Source organism: Lathamus discolor, chromosome 5 (assembly GCF_037157495.1).
Source record: "Lathamus discolor isolate bLatDis1 chromosome 5, bLatDis1.hap1, whole genome shotgun sequence".
Classification (NCBI taxonomy): Eukaryota; Metazoa; Chordata; class Aves; order Psittaciformes; family Psittacidae; genus Lathamus; species Lathamus discolor.
This window is the reverse complement of record NC_088888.1, coordinates 65,359,760-65,377,333: the sequence shown is the minus strand read 5'-3', so window position 1 is coordinate 65,377,333 and position 17,574 is coordinate 65,359,760. Positions and strand designations below refer to the sequence as shown.

The 17,574-nt window shown below is 38.8% G+C and overlaps 1 protein-coding gene across 5 annotated transcripts in view; it reads right to left on the bottom strand.

Annotated features, from left to right (window-relative positions):
- The window catches only part of PDSS2 (decaprenyl diphosphate synthase subunit 2), a 122,744-nt gene that overhangs the window by 11,099 nt on the left and 94,071 nt on the right, over positions 1 to 17,574 (bottom strand). For 3 of the 5 annotated variants that reach the window (XM_065681113.1, XM_065681114.1, XM_065681117.1), the window contains exons 4-7: positions 15,832 to 15,906; positions 7,087 to 7,260; positions 5,531 to 5,662; positions 1,079 to 1,114 (exon numbers count right to left, since the gene is read on the bottom strand). In XM_065681113.1, coding sequence (XP_065537185.1) covers positions 1,079 to 1,114; positions 5,531 to 5,662; positions 7,087 to 7,260; positions 15,832 to 15,906 — 417 coding nt within the window. Of the gene's footprint in view, positions 1 to 239; positions 296 to 1,078; positions 1,115 to 5,530; positions 5,663 to 7,086; positions 7,261 to 15,831; positions 15,907 to 17,574 lie in introns of all 5 variants that reach the window. The other 2 variants (XM_065681115.1, XM_065681116.1) reach the window with 2 other exon arrangements.

Genomic DNA, 17,574 nt, shown 5'->3' with positions numbered 1-17,574 from the left:
CAGAAGTGTCTCAGACATATTTGAAGAAGAAATTTAGTGCTTTCAGTGGTGATTTACAAAATCACAGTTCTATCTGTTTTCTTCTATTGCAGAAAAAAAAATAAAGGCATAATGATTTTAAATAGCAAGCTAAGGCTGAGATCCTTTTTATGTTCTAAGAGGAAGGAAGGACAGAGATTTTTTTTTAATAATCCAAATTACATATTTTCTTAATAGAGTAATTACAGGAATGGTCTGACCTGTACCTGTGTGTTAGCCTTCCATGATAGCAGTGACAGCTGTAACACTTCAGGCCCTGGTTCAAGAAGCAATTACCAATCATGCATGAGACTTAATAATTAATATATTATTTTCCACACTGATGTTGGAGATAACTGACTGGACTCTCATAATCTGCTTAAGACTGCAAACAGGTCACATTTGTACTCAGGGAGTCAGCTGGGGACACAATGTCACCTGTCTCCACCACAAGCACGCTGTGCTCCAGTATTTAACCAGGAATCTTCTGTGCCATCTAAGTTAGCTCTCAAGAGCTTTACAGCTCTTTTTCTCAGCTACTTTCCAGCTAATTAGTTCAGGTCTGCCTTTACTATAGAGCAGTCCCAGTAGCAAATACAGTGGTGACTTAAAGCTACAATGGGAACTGGAAGAAACACATGTTATTATAAAACATGTGTATGTACATTTTTTAATAGATGGCATGGCATTAAGGTGAGACTAACTGCACACTCTCTCAATACATACAGCCTGCTGATGGGAGCTAAGCCACAAATAACTGCAGAAAAAGAAGACAGCGAAAGCCATCAGAAGCCTGGTTTCAAAACCAAGTTTAGGGAAGTAAATGGGATAAATAATGGCAAACATCATTATTACATAGCTACATTTGATAGTTACAGTACAGCCCACTACTACTGGCTTTTTAAAATCAAGAAATTGCACAAGCCACTTTCTCTGCCTCTGTATACACACGCACAAATTATAAACTGACTTTAGAAAGTTGCTCTCAACTGTCAAGAATACATTTGAAATATTACAAAAAAGCTTTACAAATAATGAGATTTAAATGCGATTTACCAACCTTCTTGTAGTCCATTATATTTCCTTTTCCTTGTGCCTTAAAGAGAAAGAGAGATTTTATGTTAAGACATTACATACCTACTGACTAAAGTTGCAGGAATAAATAATGCAACTAAAAGAGCTACTACTTTAAACCGACTTTCTTTAGGAATCTGCTACAGAAAAAAACCCACCCCAAAATACAACCAAATGTGTTATCAGCTTATACAACATGGTTCTGTTTCAGACGAGAGCTACATATACTCAATGCAATTTTTAGGTTTTTTATCATGAGTTTTGGTTAAACATTTGTTGAATTCAAAATGTTTTGGTCTTAAGAAACCTTGCTGTTTGCATTAATTGATCTCTCCCATGAGATTCCAAAATAAGCTATATTTCTTATCAACAATAACAGGATTTATTATCTTAAGAGAGTACTCTTCATATATCCACAGTGATTTGCACACAGGTAATAGCCTAGAGCTGTCCAAAGGGGATGTCAGGACCATGTCAGTGCTATTAGACCTAGGTTAGAAGCAGTTTTGGTTTAGAACTGTATTTAAGTATTAGCGTTACTCTTTACTTAGGTAGCAGACACACACAACCTGTAACTTCTAATAAATTCAGAAAGAAGTATGAATTAATTTTAAGTTTCTTCTTGCCCAGATACAGAAAAGTATGTGGTCCAGCTTCCTCAATTTTGTCACAGGACAATGTAGAAGAGAAGATGTCTGTCTTTCTTACCCAGTGGCGGTGGTCTGCTAGATGCAGAACATTCCTTCTTAACCAGCCTAAAGCCCTTCCCTTAGGTTATATCTTGCTTTATCATTATCACCACCATCAACTCCAGCTCTTCTCTTTTAAGGCACATTGAGAAAAAAAATCACCCCTTTCTTTCCTCTAGCCTCCACAAGGGAAGACCACAAACCTCAGGTTCTTCCGGAACACGTCTCCTGAAAAGATGTAGATTAGGACCACTGCACTTCTCCATGTCCTCTGTGGGGACTTCTCAGAGCAGCCAAGGGCTGCAGCTGAGCTGGCATAAGGAGAAAAGCTGAGGCCTGCACTGAAGAGGAACACTATGTGGCAAGCACAGCACTGAAGAGATGTTACTGAGATGGCACAGATTTAGAAAATAAATTAATTCTTGTAAGGGAGGAAGAACAGAGAAAAGAACCGATGAGAGACTGAGCAAGTGGAACAGAAAGGAAAACAGTAAACATCAAAACTGATTTCTCTGAACGAGAAAGGGGACTGATCCACAAAACCTCTTTAGTACTCTCTTCAGAGTCAGCTTTTCTGAAATGCATATTAAGAAAACAGCCTGATACCATTTGGGAGTAGTAATACCACTGCCAGTAACTGCTTCCTTATTTGTGTATTCTCATCTCCTTCATTTGCCAACTTTTATTCATACTGGTTGGATCTTACAGCTTCTTCAAAATATATCTAGCAAGTTATATTGTATATCAGAAAACACAACAGGTATGTTCTTTAACAAATGACTGCCTATATGCAGATTCACACGGCCCTGGAGAATATGCCAACTTGTTAGAGGAAGGTGCTTTTTAGTCTTGGCAATACCGGGAAAGGTGTGCTCAGTGTGACATCTCCTCCATTTAATACACATTACAAGCAGCAAGAAGTTCTTCACTGTGAGGGTGGTGAGGCACTGGAACAGGTTGCCCAAAGAACTGATAAATGCTCTGTCCCCGGCAGTGTTCAAGCCCAGGTTGGACAGAGTCTTGGGCAACATGGTCTAGCGTGAGGCATCCCTTCCCATGGCATTGGGGTTGGAACTGGATGATCTTAAGGTCCTTTCCAACCCAAACCATTCTATGATTCTCTCAAGAATTTAAGTCAATGGCAGTTGTGCTTTTCCAAGCAGCAACCTTATCTGATCTGTTTCCTAAGCCTTCTTTACTACAACTGCACCTTTGCTTTCTTTCTTTTTATCCTCTCAATAAGTCCGCTTTTCTGAATGACTCCAATCTCAGACACAGACTTTCTTTCCTTTTACATCAGACGTGTGCATCTGGTTTAGTTTCCTCAAAAGTATTAAGCCTGTCATGCAAAAGCTGTGCACTCTTACCAAACTTAGATAACTTTCTAGGCTTCACCACTTGGTTTGGGAGCTCAGCCTCTGAATGTCAGGACTTGGGGCACTCAAAGATTCTACTTACCAATCGTATTAGACACATGAATGGCCAACTCAATTCAGCCTTCCTCCTGAACACCAAAGATCACCATGTGCCAGTAGTGAGGGACAGTAATACCATTACATTCATTATTAGTAAATAAGGTGGTGTGAAATCAACTCACCTTGCCAGAATCCAAAAAGGATCCCTGAATCCCCCATTAAATTACTCAGAACGCATCAGATAAGCAGACCACAAGGTTTAATAATGCTTTTGGGGCAGGTTTTCAGGATGTTTTCCAAGATTGACTTTTCTTTCTCAGATGCGATGGTCCCTTTCCCGTCTTAAATCCTATACTTGAGAAATGCTGGACAAAACATTTGATAAATGCCTTTCTTCCAGTTCATTGGGCATTTTAGTTTTAAATGCACAAAGGTGAGGACTGTTGGTGGTAAGGCCAGTAAGAACAAGAGAAACTTGGGTCTTGATGGATCATCCATTCCTGTGTAAATATATATATACATATATATATATATATATATATACACACACACACACACATATGGGGGTGTGTGTATGTATATATGTATATATCCACATATGCACACACATATACCTAGGCATTATTTTTCCTCCTATGACAAGGCTTCTCTCTATACATATCCCAAGTCCCTTTTAAGGGAGTCTCTAAATTTCATCCAAATCAGAATCTGACCTTCTCAAAGCACATATATCTAATGTTTATGCAACTTCCCACACCTGGATATCTGATGTGTTTTGCTCTTTCCAAATGAAGAGACAAGGGAGCTTGAAGACAAGGTCTTCAGCTCAGCAGCAGAAAGGTGCAAAGACTACCCTGGGAATAACCACTGTGTCCATACCTCTGACAAGAGAGCTGTGGTGAGACAATCACAAAAATTCTGGGCCCTCCACAGAAGTTCAGGCATCCCTCATGAGCTCTCTGTAAACTGCTTTCAACTAAGATATGCATGACAGGGACTGAGCTCCAGCCACATGCTCTCAGAGCTGTATACCCCTGTGGAGGCTACTAGGTGCAATGGGGCTCTCTTGAACTCCAAAAACTTCCTGTAGGAGAAGGAAGCTGCTAAGGCGAGGTGCTGCCTTTAATCCATTGTACGAATGCTTAGATGGGAAAACAATTAAAGCAGAAAGCCAGATTACTTAGCAGTAATTAAAGGTCTATAATCTGATTTCCATATGCCCTAGCTACTAAGAACAATTCTACCTGGCAGGGACTGAATCCAATGTGCATGCTTTGCTTATTTAAACTGTATAAATGACGTTGCACAAGAGGATGGCTTAGGAGCATACCCTTATGAATACTGCCAACACGAGAAAGTCTCTGGTTTGAGTGCTTGGGCTACACTGAATGACACATAGTGAATGTGACTTCAGAGTTTGCAGTTAATGAAAGGTAATTTTCCTTTCTAAATCAACAAAAGCCAAGAAAGGCTCCTGGACAAGGTGTGCCAAATGTACTGAGCTAAAGTAGTAGTCAATAAATACTTTTGCATAGTTCATGTCACTTCCCCACCCCCTTCAAAGAGAACTGCTTTACTGTTTCTATAATGCACATTTTTGGTACAAGAATTAACAAGCAGACAGACGGCACTCCTGGAGTCCTACAACCTCCTCTAGATTCTGCAGATGGGAAATTGTTTTAAAGCTTTTATACACTGTGTTGTGGTAATACCATTACTCTCCAACTGCAATCATCCAAATTCATTTACATTCCACCCACATAGGAGCCTTGTGTTGAGATTGTAGAATTCCAAAATTCCTCATCACACATTATAAACTACCAGCCCTTAATTTCAAAATGACAAAAGGTTTGCTTCACTTCAAGATCTCACAAATATTATGTACTGGTCAGTAACTCAAGTTCCCCAGATGCCCTCCTCCCTCCCCAGTCCAAAATACAGCTCCTAGTGTCAAGTTGGCAGAAGGAAATACGTGCCTACCTTTAAACCAACTGTAATGCAAACTCCTCTGTTTTAAGCTGTCAGTGAAATAGCTTTAAGCTAAGACGTGGGCTTGCACAAGTAGTGTAGAGAACAGACATATATGCTCCATGCAAATGAATTCACTTGTTACACTGACACACAGAAGTTTGACGAAGCTTGACTTTCACGTCCCTAGATTTCCCCCTCTTAAAAGCATGAAAGAGAGACGTGTTAAGTATTGGAAAGCAGAGGTAACCTCTATGTTGTCTTGTTTGATGTTAATTTCTAAGTTTCTTCACAGATTGAAAGTATAGACAGGAAGAGAGGTACAAACTCCAAAACTAGGAAATTCTAAACAATGCTTTAATTTACCTCTCTGATCTGTTTAATCCATGCCTCCCTCCCAAGGAATTCCTGATGGAGGACTGCAGGAGCAGAATTCAAACTGAAGGCCATGGTGTCAGTAGAACTTTCTTTAACAAATGGCTGGAGGTCTGAATGTAGCTGAAAGAGAAGAACACCTTCCTTCAGTTCCCAGGAACAGTCTATTACATATCCACCCACTCAAATGAAGGTCCATATCCTGATTCTATACCTACTCGCCACTTTCTGCTTTGACACTTGTACTTTGGTTGCTCTTTTTCAAGTTTAGGGGAAGGATAAGAAGATGTTGCAAGCATTGTAGTGGCAGGAAGTTGTAAAGAGAAGCATGTAGGGAATCTGCAAAGAAACTTGTAAAGGACAACTTGCAGAACTGGGCAAGTGATGGGACACAGCCCAGGAGTGGCAGGAAGCAGGAGAATTACAAAGAAAAGAATGATTCAGTCTTTGGTGGAAAGAATATCAGGTTTTAGTCTGTGAGGGGTTATACTTTCTACTTTTCAGTAACCGAGGAAGCTGATGAAATGTGATCCTCCTTCTGACGAAGGAAAAGTTACACAGCTAGTTTTCTCTGGAAACTATAAAATCCTTTATACAAAACTATATGTCAATAGCGAATGTATTAATATTAAAGTATATACAAAATATTAAGATTATAGTCTGCACAAGAAACAATTTACTGGTAGAGTTGTATATAGTAATACCACATAGTGGCATTTCTGTGGCAATAAAGCTGTGCTTTATAAAACCACTTCATTCTCCCGCAGGAACTAGAAACTGTCTGAACTCAGCTGAATCTGTCTGCCTGTCTCAAGCTACATCTATACTTGCAAGTAGTGCAATACAGTAGGAACAGATGTTTAGGGCAAAATAAGAGTGTCAAGGATCCAAACTTCACACTGTGTGTGTTTTCCTTTGGACTAACTGTAGCTGTGGATAGGAAGACTTGTAACAGAGGTCAGAGGCTTCCTCTGGAAAATTGTACTGCTGCTGAGGTGTAGGCTGCTCCTGTCCGTATCTGGTGACCTCCCTGTTCATCCTCCAGCTACCCCCTCTGGAAGTTACTTCCACAGAATATTATTCATCAGGGAATGTATGCAAGCCCTTCAGCCACTGCAACACAGGCCTCAGCTCGTGTGCTGCTGCAGGCAGTTGAACCTCTTAGTATGAATCTCTGCATGGCGGCAGCTGAGAACAAACACGCTTCCTCCTGCAATTCCTGCTACAGAGATAGTGGCTTTAGGAAGAACGTAGGAACAGAGAAGGTAAAGTTATAAGTGACTACAGAAAGATACAGTGAGGGATGTTAATAGAGCTTAAATGAAATAACCTGCATTGCCAGGAGTGTGATTTTGCCAGTTTGTAAGCACTGTTCATACCAGCAACTTCTGCAAACATCTTCAGCTGTCAGCAGTCAAATCTCTCAATGTCACTGACCTGCTGTCAGAAGTCTACAGCATAGTGGCAGTATACAACAGAGCTCAAGATTAACACATCTTAGAAGTCTTTCTATATTTAAGATCCCAGAACAAAAGGAAAAGGAGTACCTTATGACTCATAGACATGTGTTTTCCATACTGAAATGCCATGTCCTGAATCTCAGCGCTGTGCTTTGCTAGCTCCATTGCAGCCTGGCAGCTCTTTGCCAGCAAGGCACTATGTGACAGGAAAGCCTGCTCCTTCCACGTGGATATGCAGATATCATCTGTAAGACAGTTCTCCTGAAAATGAAACAAAGGCTAACATGAAAACACCAGAACTGCAGCTGTGTCAGCTCACACAAGTTAACAGTGTGGCACAGGATAGCATGAATTGCAGCGAGTAACAAAACTCTGGGTGCCATGGTGCCAAAGAAAGCAGGGTATCTTTTGGGGATGAGGAGAGAAAAGTATCAGAATAAATATACTGGCAGCTTCAACAAACAACATTTCCATTTTCTGCTCAAAAAGAACAATGCAAAATACATGGAGCTGTCAACAGATCCAACACAGATCTTTTCCTTAATGACTATCATTACACTGAACATTATCAATGACTATATTCCTCATGAAGGACTGGGAAGAAAGACATAAAAAGGAAAAATAAAGACAACTCCTCTCCCCCAAACCCAGCCCCAACCCAGAGTACATCTGGGCTTCAGCTCCTTGCCAGTTACCAAGAGCCAACAACCCTAATAAAATTTAGAAGTCCCTACAATATCTCTTTTTTAGTCAAGAAAAAAAAAAAAAGATAATTCCAAAAGGTATTAAAAATCCTTGTAGAACTGCATTGGAAAAAATGAAGGGCTGCGATGGAGGACGTGTACCACTTCTACTGCTGTATTAAGGATGAGGAATGACTGAAAGCATTTAAAAAAGACAAAAACCAAGCAGCTGTAATTTAGAAATGTCAGGTATTAACTTCCCCAGAGGACTGACAGAGATCTCGGTGATGCCTCTAGTGAACTTCACCACCTTGACCGTAAGGTCAGAGATGCTCAACACTTCTCAAAATCCTTTGTATCCAACATACTGATTTGGATTACATTCCAAAAAGTGTTTTAGTAAACACAAACCCAGTCCCTTCCCCCCAAACCCAAATTCAACTGCAGCTCCTTTGGCTCACATGGTGTTAATAATGGCACTATTCTACGAACGGATCTTCAAAGCTAGACATGACTTGTAATTTTTCTCACATACGCATGTTACTGTCACACCTTTAGGTACTCTCTAACGAGGGAAAAAAAAACAAAACTAGAAAAGACACAGTTGTTTTGCTTCGGAAAAGCTAAAATCAGTAATGAGAAGCTAAAGAAAAAAAATCTCAAGCATATAAACATTAAATGTTTGCAGTTTCTCAGTTCAGCCAAATCCGTAGCATGCAGTAAGCCAAAAGGTATTCTTTAAAAGAGTAATATGAAAAAGACACTTGTATAACAAGCCTTTTCCCTCAAAGTGACGTCAATTAAATTACTCAGAAACGAGCAAGAAGTAATTCTGTGACCCTATAGTTTTCTAGCAAGGTATTATCTGTCATGAAATCGGTAACAAATGAAATAGAATCCATCCGTTCAGCTCTAATTTTCCTCCCTTATGGATATCACCCAGAAGTGCTGTGTTACAAGGGAGAGGATAATTTGAGACTAATGGAAAAAGTAGGAGAATTCTCCAATGCCAAGTAACACAGGGCTGTATCAAAATGCCTTTGCTTTCAGACATCCTATTAACTTATACAAGGAAAGTGAGGAACAGAGAAACCACATGTTTGCTATTATGCATATGATAACTTACAAAGTCAAGCCTAAACTTTCCTCATGTTCCATCTTACTGTAGTATATTTGTTTTAATATCTTAACTCAGCCCGGAGCATGTGCAAATTCCCAGGACTGGCAAAATGTCAAAATGAGCATTTAGTTCAAGTAGTTTCCCATATATCAAGTCTTTTTTTTTTCCCCCCACACAGATATAGCTCAATTTATTTTAAATTTAAAATCAGGAGCTCTTGGAAGACGCAACACAATCTCTTACTTAACAACCGATCTGCTCAGTGAAAGAACAGTATTTACTAAAATTTGCTGGATGATACTGAAAATTGGCAGTGACTTTTATAATTATTTGTTTTAAATCCAACCAAGACAAAAATATTCTAGAACGGTATCCTGAAACGATTTATGAAGTTAAATAAATCTTTCAGAAGACCTATAAATCGAAAGTGCTTGCTTGCTAGAGCCTTTGAGTAGCAACAGAAATGTGGACATTAACAAATGCCCACTGCAGGAACCAAAGAAGTTTAAACAGTCATTGCAACTTGATATACACATGGAAATTAACTCTGTGATTTGTTACAAAAACATATTCTTCTTAAACAAGCTTGAATTTCATCACAGGACTGAAAATCATGGTACAAGAAGTTACTGTCCACTACATGAACATTATGGAGGACCTTCAAGCATCTAAAATGGATATCTAACCAAAAAATGACAAAAATCTGAGGCATAGTTAAGGATATGTTATTGAAATCTTAAAAACATAGCTATCTTGGTTACAGAACGAAGCCAGTTGTAAAAAGGTATTATACCCATATGGCTGTGCTTTAGCATAAAAGCCTGCATGCCAAAATATAGTTGATTTTAATCACAGACCGCCTTATGACCACATACCCCTAAAGCTTTTGCTGCTTAAGAAGGCACAGGCAGACACAACCTTGCTTTAGCAAAGTTTTCCAACAATCCAAATGCCTTTTTTTTTTCCCCAAGCTTAAGTCTCATGTCATATATAATGTCCACCAACCACACTGCATTCTTCAAAGGGTATGTATGACAGGAGCTAAACACTATCTTAAAACATCAAGGGAAAAATGAAGCTAGTTCTAGATTGCAAAGTCTGCAAAACCTGATATCATAACAACACTTACTATTTTTAGAGAAATTTTCACTTTTTGGTAAGCTTTCTTTTGTCAGCAGTGGATAACTCAAAGAATAAAAGATAAAAGTGGACATTAGCTGGCCCAGAAGACTCCTACCAGCCTTTCATACAAAGCCTGTTTAAATACGAATTAATTCTAGCTGTAATTACCAGTGCTCAGACCTCATTGACAAGTTCTGCCACTAAGAAATGGGTCCAGATGATAATCAACCCTGATGTCGTATGGGTAGCAGAAACCGGATTAAGAACACCGAACGCCTCACCATCCCTGGAAGAAAGCATCCAACTCCAGATACAGTTTGGATAATGTTGGCATAGGAGTACAGGGAAAATACCCAAATCCAGCTCTGCTGATCAGCATTTCCTATAGGAAATTAACAACAGCTGAGGGTGCCCCCATTTTACTAATGGCAACGTCAGTTATTATTTTGTTAGAAAGAAATCGGCTAGCTGAGATTTTTATGTTAAGCTACTTTGATAATTTAGATCGGGTTTGAAACAATCATCTCAGGCAATGGGAAACAAAAAACTTTTAGAAAATGAAATTTGCAGGACAAAATATGCAATCATAACCATCAGGAAGGGCAGCTCTTAGTGGTGGTAACAAGGATCACCGGTACAAAAGTGGCACCTACAATAAATCAGTTTGATTCGTCACACTAAAGAAGATATTTATGCACAGTTCAAGCTGAAAACAGATTCAGGAAAATACGAACAAAAACCGTGCCTTAAAAGTGCACAGAACCATTTGCAAAACCAGGAAGGAGTCAGAGCCTTTTCATTGTAAAACTTGAGCTATATAGTTTGTAAGAGAGCCTTTATTTTGGAGTTTGGGTTGTTTTTTTTCCATACCATGGCAGCTCTCAGTCATCTGCTGTTGCACAGAATGATCAAAATGTCTCAACCACTTACATCAAACTTTAGTTCAGTTCTCAATGGGCAAATAATCCACAGAAAAAGAAACATTTTTTAATACCATTTTAAATTTTCAAATTAGGTAGTTCAAGAACTGCTATTTTACGTATGTAAAATCCATTGCAACTATGAATCTCTACCAGCAGCAAGACCCTGCAAAGTGTCTTGCACATGGTTCACATAAGATTTCAACAGAGGTACTCCCGCTTGCTGAGCATGACACGGCATGTTTTATTGGTCTCTTAATAGATGTCTTCACTGCTTTTGGAGGAACAAGGGTGTCTGCAAATGGGTCAATAAAGCATGCTGCTGACTGCCTAATACTTTGATCATGACAATGTACAAAAAGCAGCACACAATTTAAAAAAAGTTTTTACACTTCTAATAAATGGAAATATCTCTCCACATCTGTTACTTTAAAATCTCCCTGGAAAAGCTTAGTATTTAAAAGAACAAAAGCAGTAAACAAACAGCATTGGCCTTCTTTCTAGCTATGGGGTTTTTTCTCCCCTCTGACACATTATCCCACTCTTTTCACAGATGCTCTTTACTCAGATTCCATATTTTATCCTTCCCTTTTGTCCTGCAACAGAAACATTTGTTAAAAGAAAAAAAGTGAAAGCTCTGACTGTGCTGCACTGCTAAAAGGTGGTTTACGTGAAGCAAAATACATTTGATTTACCTCCTATAGTAGCATTTATAAGCAAATCCTTTAATCATAACACAGACTCAGAGCAGTCCAGTTGATGGACATGTGTAGTATTCCAAAACATTACACCTCAAAGCAGAGCTGGTGGCCAAACATCAAAGAAGATTTGATACAATTCACTGCATGTAGTCAGTGCTTTGCCAGAAATGAAACTTATTTTCATGAAGAAAACTAATTGGTCTAAACCAAATACCTGTTAATTCACTGTCTGGTAATGAGTACTTGCCACTAATGTATTTATTTTTTAAACTTGCTTTACATGTTAGTTACGCACGATTTTCACATGATCGCATAAAAAATGTTCAAAAATGCCTGACAGCTCTTGTAGCCATCAGTGCAACGTGTTGAAGATTGTTTTGTCTTACGTAACAGTCACATTCTGACACTAAGTTTTGGTAATGTAAATTTAGCATCAACTAGGTACCCTGGAGGCGAGGAAACAAACCCAAACAACAAAGCAGTTTCCCACGAAAGTCCCTAATACTTTAAGATGCAAAAATGGCCTTGCAGGTAAAGCACAAGAGACAGCACTCAAGTCCTGCTCTTGATTCTGCTGTTTGACCTTGGGCTTTCCTCTTGTTCAGTGAACTAACAGGGATTCTAAAGCATTTTTCATTAATATTCATTAAATGATCTGGTATATTAAGACAGAAGGTTTCTAAAAGCGTGACAGTATTCTGTGAGTTAACAAACATTTTGGAAGCCTTCAGTCTCCTAAAAGTGGAGAACAGAGACTCAGTGCAATGTTTTTTCTGTTAAAAATAGATACCACGATCATGACTGAAGGCCAGATTAGACAACTTTCATCTTTCCCTTCACTAAAGCACAAATTTTTAATCCCAAATTAGACCTAGATTTAGGAAAGAATGATGAGAACTGGGAAGAATGCCTCTGACTCACAGAATTTTGGGTTGAGAAGGGATTTAGCACAAAAAGCTGCAAAGGTTTATCACATCACCCCTTTCTGCTCCAGCTTACAGTCCAAAATACTAGCTTAATATTGCTAATGCAATGTCTTAAACCACAGCAGCTATTTGATACTTTGAATGTGAGTGGCAGCCCTAACCTTCAGGCTGTCTTTGCAGCTGAAGCCTACACTTTGTACTTGGGATTGTCACTTCAAATAAAGATGAGAAGTTAAATAATATCTTTATTTTCCCCATTTCACATAGATCTAATGACTCACTATGCAGACAAGACGAAGAATGACCAAACAGCACGTACTAAAATGGGATTGCTGTAGGATTGCATGTGGTTTTACAGAAGGGAAAAAAGTGCTAATGAGAGCTGTCAAGCAATTATACCCATTACACGTCTTCAGGAGTAAGTAAGGTCAGTATTGTTAGGTCAAATGATTTTTCCCATTTTCCTACTGGGTCACCCAAATGAAGCAGACTGAAAGGTTTTTCTGAGGTAAACATGAACTCGGAGAAAAAAGGTTAGCTCTGCAGTCATTTTTGTATTTTTGTCTACCACCTAGGTATGTCTAGCAAAGCTCAAAACAACTTGGTGCTAAATGAGTCTACTTTATGGTACTAAGGAGCTTTATGACAATTGCATTAAAGTCATTTAACACATGAGGTACAGTTTTACTGCCTCAAAAAGGGAAAAGAAAAAAACAAAGCAAGTGAGAAGGTATCCTTCTGCTTTTCCAAATTTAAGACATTCCCAGCAGTGAAAATGCCATTTCATCACTATGCCCTACTCTTCAAAAGAAACCATGTTTGACATTTGAGATTTAGTTGTGGAGTAGATAGCATTTGTCTTACCTCTAGGAAATGTAGTTCACATTTTTGCTTCAGTCAAATTGCGATTAAGGATAGAGGTAAGATGCACAAAGGAAACAAATAAGACAGACCGACAAATGACTTAGTCCATTTGTCCATCTTTGCCGAAGAGATGTTCAGGACACGAACAGGACGCTGCCTCAGCAGAACAGTGTGAGCAGAGCAGCAGGGATGTGTCTCATATACAACATGAAACCAAGTTTTCCAGAGGACAAGATAAAAAGTAAATTCAAGTAGATTTCAAGTAGATGCCACACTTGCTTGGTCTCGGCCTCATCAGAAGCCAGGCACTACTGATTGAAAAGATCAAACTCCAAACACTGTAATGTAAATTTCAGTATCCATCATGACACCATACTAATTGTGTTTTGAGGTAACTGGGTGCCCCTTAGAAAGGGTATGCTGTACTTTCAATTCGCCTTAGACAGACAAAGTCACTGAAGCATAAGTTGTATTTGTAATTGGGCCAGGGCAGGTAAACATCATGCAGCTGTGCTTAGTTTATCTTGCACTTCCCCTGCAATCTACACAAGTGGAGTGCTTCAGTAACTCAACAAAAAATGAAAGACTAAGGAAAAGAAGATTAGGACATTCTGCAGCGGCAGAAACCCAAAAGAATCCACATTTCTCATTTAAACAGCAACCAGGGTTAAGATAAAATGCAGTTTTGTTGTGGAGATGAACTTGCAGAGCTTTACTTCTACACACAAAAGAGCAGTTGTTTTTTAAAATACGATATACCTGGGATCTACTTGTATTTAAACCTGCCTGAATACGGAAAACAAAATTTAAAACATCCTTTGCAAACACCTCCAAGACATAATCTATTTTAACATACAACCCTGAGCAAAAGCACTTGGAAGCAGCCCTGGAGGCTGAAGTCTGTTTACCCATGGGTTAAACACAGCAGGTGCAGAAGGACCATTAGATTCCCAACATCACACTGCTGCCACGCTTCCACCCAGGTTCCCTCCTAAGAGGTGCCAGAGAATGCTCTGTGTGCAACCCAAGCATCTCCTGAGAAAGCCATTATTGCTTCCCTGCTAGAGGCTCTTTCTTCCTCCAAGGGAAGAGCTCAGTTCATTAATGTGATCATTTCCTACCTACCTGATTTCAACCAAAATGAGAGCAATAAGCTTAGAGGAGGTTAATTTTAGTAACATGCCTTTGCTGCTGCAAAGCAGGAGAGAGAGAGATATTGACCATTGGAGTAGCTCAGTACACACTCCAAGGCCCAGCCACTGTTAGCTGACAGCCCACTGTAGTTTGGCTGGCGCAAAGGCATCAGCGCAGATATCTACTGTAGTGGTAACCCATGTGATCAGGCCTTCCACTGTGGTATTAATCTTCCTACATACTAAAACGTGGCAATAGTAAACTAGAGCTGCAATTTAAATACACAATGAATATAAATGAACTCATATTTCTGCAACCTTCAAGCCATTTCACCTACTGAAGGTGAAGATTCAGGTCTTCAGTGCAAACTAAGCATGTGAGAGAATGTCACTGTGAGCATATCTATCTACCTATAGGTATTCATATATACATACTGCTCATCAGTGAGCAAAAACTTCCTATTATAAAACCTGTAAAGGTCATGGCAACTTCAGATTATGGATTTTTTTGCACGTGTTAAGATACAGTCATAGCAAATAAAAGAAAGCTTTTTTACTCCAACACCCTGCCCAAGCAAGCCTACTTCAAGAAATGTCTCTGCAAGTTTCCTTAAATATTCCAGTAAAGACAAAAATGCTTATGTCTAATTTTACCAATTTTCATTGCCAAATAGTAACACAGTATGTCTATAATTGCCCTTGAAGAAATACAAGATTATTTGGTGTGAAACTCTGGTGGCTGCTGTTTTTGCCCATGCCAACTCCTGCAATCTGTGCACATGATTCTGGTGGAAGAGAGTACAGTGCTACAGTCTTATTCGCTCTTGATTCTTGCGACTTCTGGTGGAAGAGGGTACAGTGCTACACTCTTACCATTCCAGGACAAAATTTATGCTTGTACTATCAAAATGTGAATGCTCAGAAGAAGAAAGGACTTGATACAAGTTTGGGATGAAGCATTTTGTAAGCATCTTTGGGCTTGGAAATGAGAAACTTCACATGAAAATATCAGTGATATTTTCACTGCATTAAATACAGTGTATTTTCACACTGTAATAAGCGCCTCTAACAGAAGCCTAACCAGGAACCTCTGGAATTGTTTGGAAAGGTAGAGCTTCTGGTAATGACACATGAAATTATTTTATTAAGCACTCACAGGAATAAAACAGTCCTTCCTTGAGCATTTCTAGAAATGTCCACCAGAGTTCACAGATACCATAAGAATGTTACCACTGAAACTCACTAGGACTCTCTTCCTCCCTCTCCCTCCTTCTTAAACAGGTGAGAGAGTCATCGCATTCACTGCAGTCACACACGAATATCACCAAACTTCTTAGGTATGTAAAACTACTGAAATTCTTACCTCAGATGACTTTGAGTTTTCATAATATATACCTTGAACTAAGTCACCAATAGCACTTGAAATGAGCTCCACAACCTGTAAAAGAAAAGGAGAAAAAGCCTTACATCTTTAATTATAACCAATTTTCCTAACAAAGCTACTGCCAAATTTCCAGAGAGATAAATGGTAGTAACTTCCCTTGCAGAAAGCCAGTTGTGAAAGACTGCAGGATTTATTTGATATATTCTGCACAAGCATGATTCTCTCTCCGCTTAAACCTCTACTACAATAACACTTCTATCAAAGTTTTCAGTTACTATAAATGAAAACCAAGACTTTTTTTTCCTGAAGTGTGAACTATGGAGCATATTCTCACAAGGACGTTCACAGAACTAATAAATCCCAGTTCATGAATATGAGACGGTATCTCATCTGGGCTTTGTTTTGTTTTGGTTTTTTCCTGCCAAGTAAATATTTCACAATACCTCTCATTGGGAGCTGTTAAAATTCTAATCTTTGTGGCTAATACAGAAAAGTCAGAATCCATAGAAAGGTAACCTTTCAAATGTGATCATTTGGTATTCGGGTACCCTGGGAATGCACTGTGGATGTATTTAGTGCATGGCCTGAGGCTCAGCTGTACCACATACACTGAAAGTCTGGAACACGGGAATGTTTAAATCAGATTTATCAATCTGTATTATCTTTAGGGTTCAGACTTTTTATTTTATTCAAGCGAAGCCTAAAAATCTGAACTTGATCCAGAATGTAAAACAAGCAGTCCACAGTCTCCCTGGAACTACCGTACAATTTCAAGTCATAGATATGAACTGTCTTAATTGGAACAAAATACTCACATTTATTGTAAAATTAAATGGAGGCATTTCAAATAAGCACACCTTAAGGCTACCCCTTTAGTTGCTCTCAAAGTTTTAGTTTCTTGAATGCTTAATTTCCTATGCATATGAGTCTGTATCTGATTCCTCTTTTTGCTTCCTAAAATTCAACATAATTCTTATTGAATTAAATGGTTTAGTTTCAATTTTTATCATTCCCATAACTGAAGACAAGAAGTCAAATGATAAAACCCCTAACAGAAAAGTACCTTAACATTTAGGCATACTTTCTTTGATAATAAAAACACATTTGTATGCTAGCTTTGAGTACCAGCAGAAAGGTTGTGTGTTTTCTTTTTTTTAAGCACTGGTTCATATACATATTCATATACACAGAGCAAGTGCTAACTTTAGAAATGGTGCTGATTAAAAGTCATGTTTTTTCTTGCAATGCATATGGGTTAATTTGCAAGACCTACAAAAACAGCCTTAAAAAAAAAAAAAAGAAGAAGAAGAAGAAAAAAAAATAATCACATTGCCCTTTTGGAAACCAGATACCAAAGAAATATTGTAGCAGTACGAGCTGCAGAGGAACTGAAAGGACAATGATCCTACAGTGTTACCAGATGTGTTGAGTTATTTAAGTGGGGAACAGAGAAAATGAGGGGCTTATTCCCCCCCCCCCCTTTTTTTAAAAAACATCTCCCCCCCCCCCTTTTTTTTAAGGTATCAGATAAGCTTTATTCCCAAATCCAGGAGGACTGAGTATCGCCAATAGGTCTATGAAAGTCTGTAACTAAATGCCCAAGATCAGATTGTATTACAGTTTATACAAGCAACATCCCAAGATTCTTCTGATGGCTAGGACACATAATACAGATCAATCACTCACTAAAAAATGTTATGGTTTGTGAAATGGTCTGAGCTC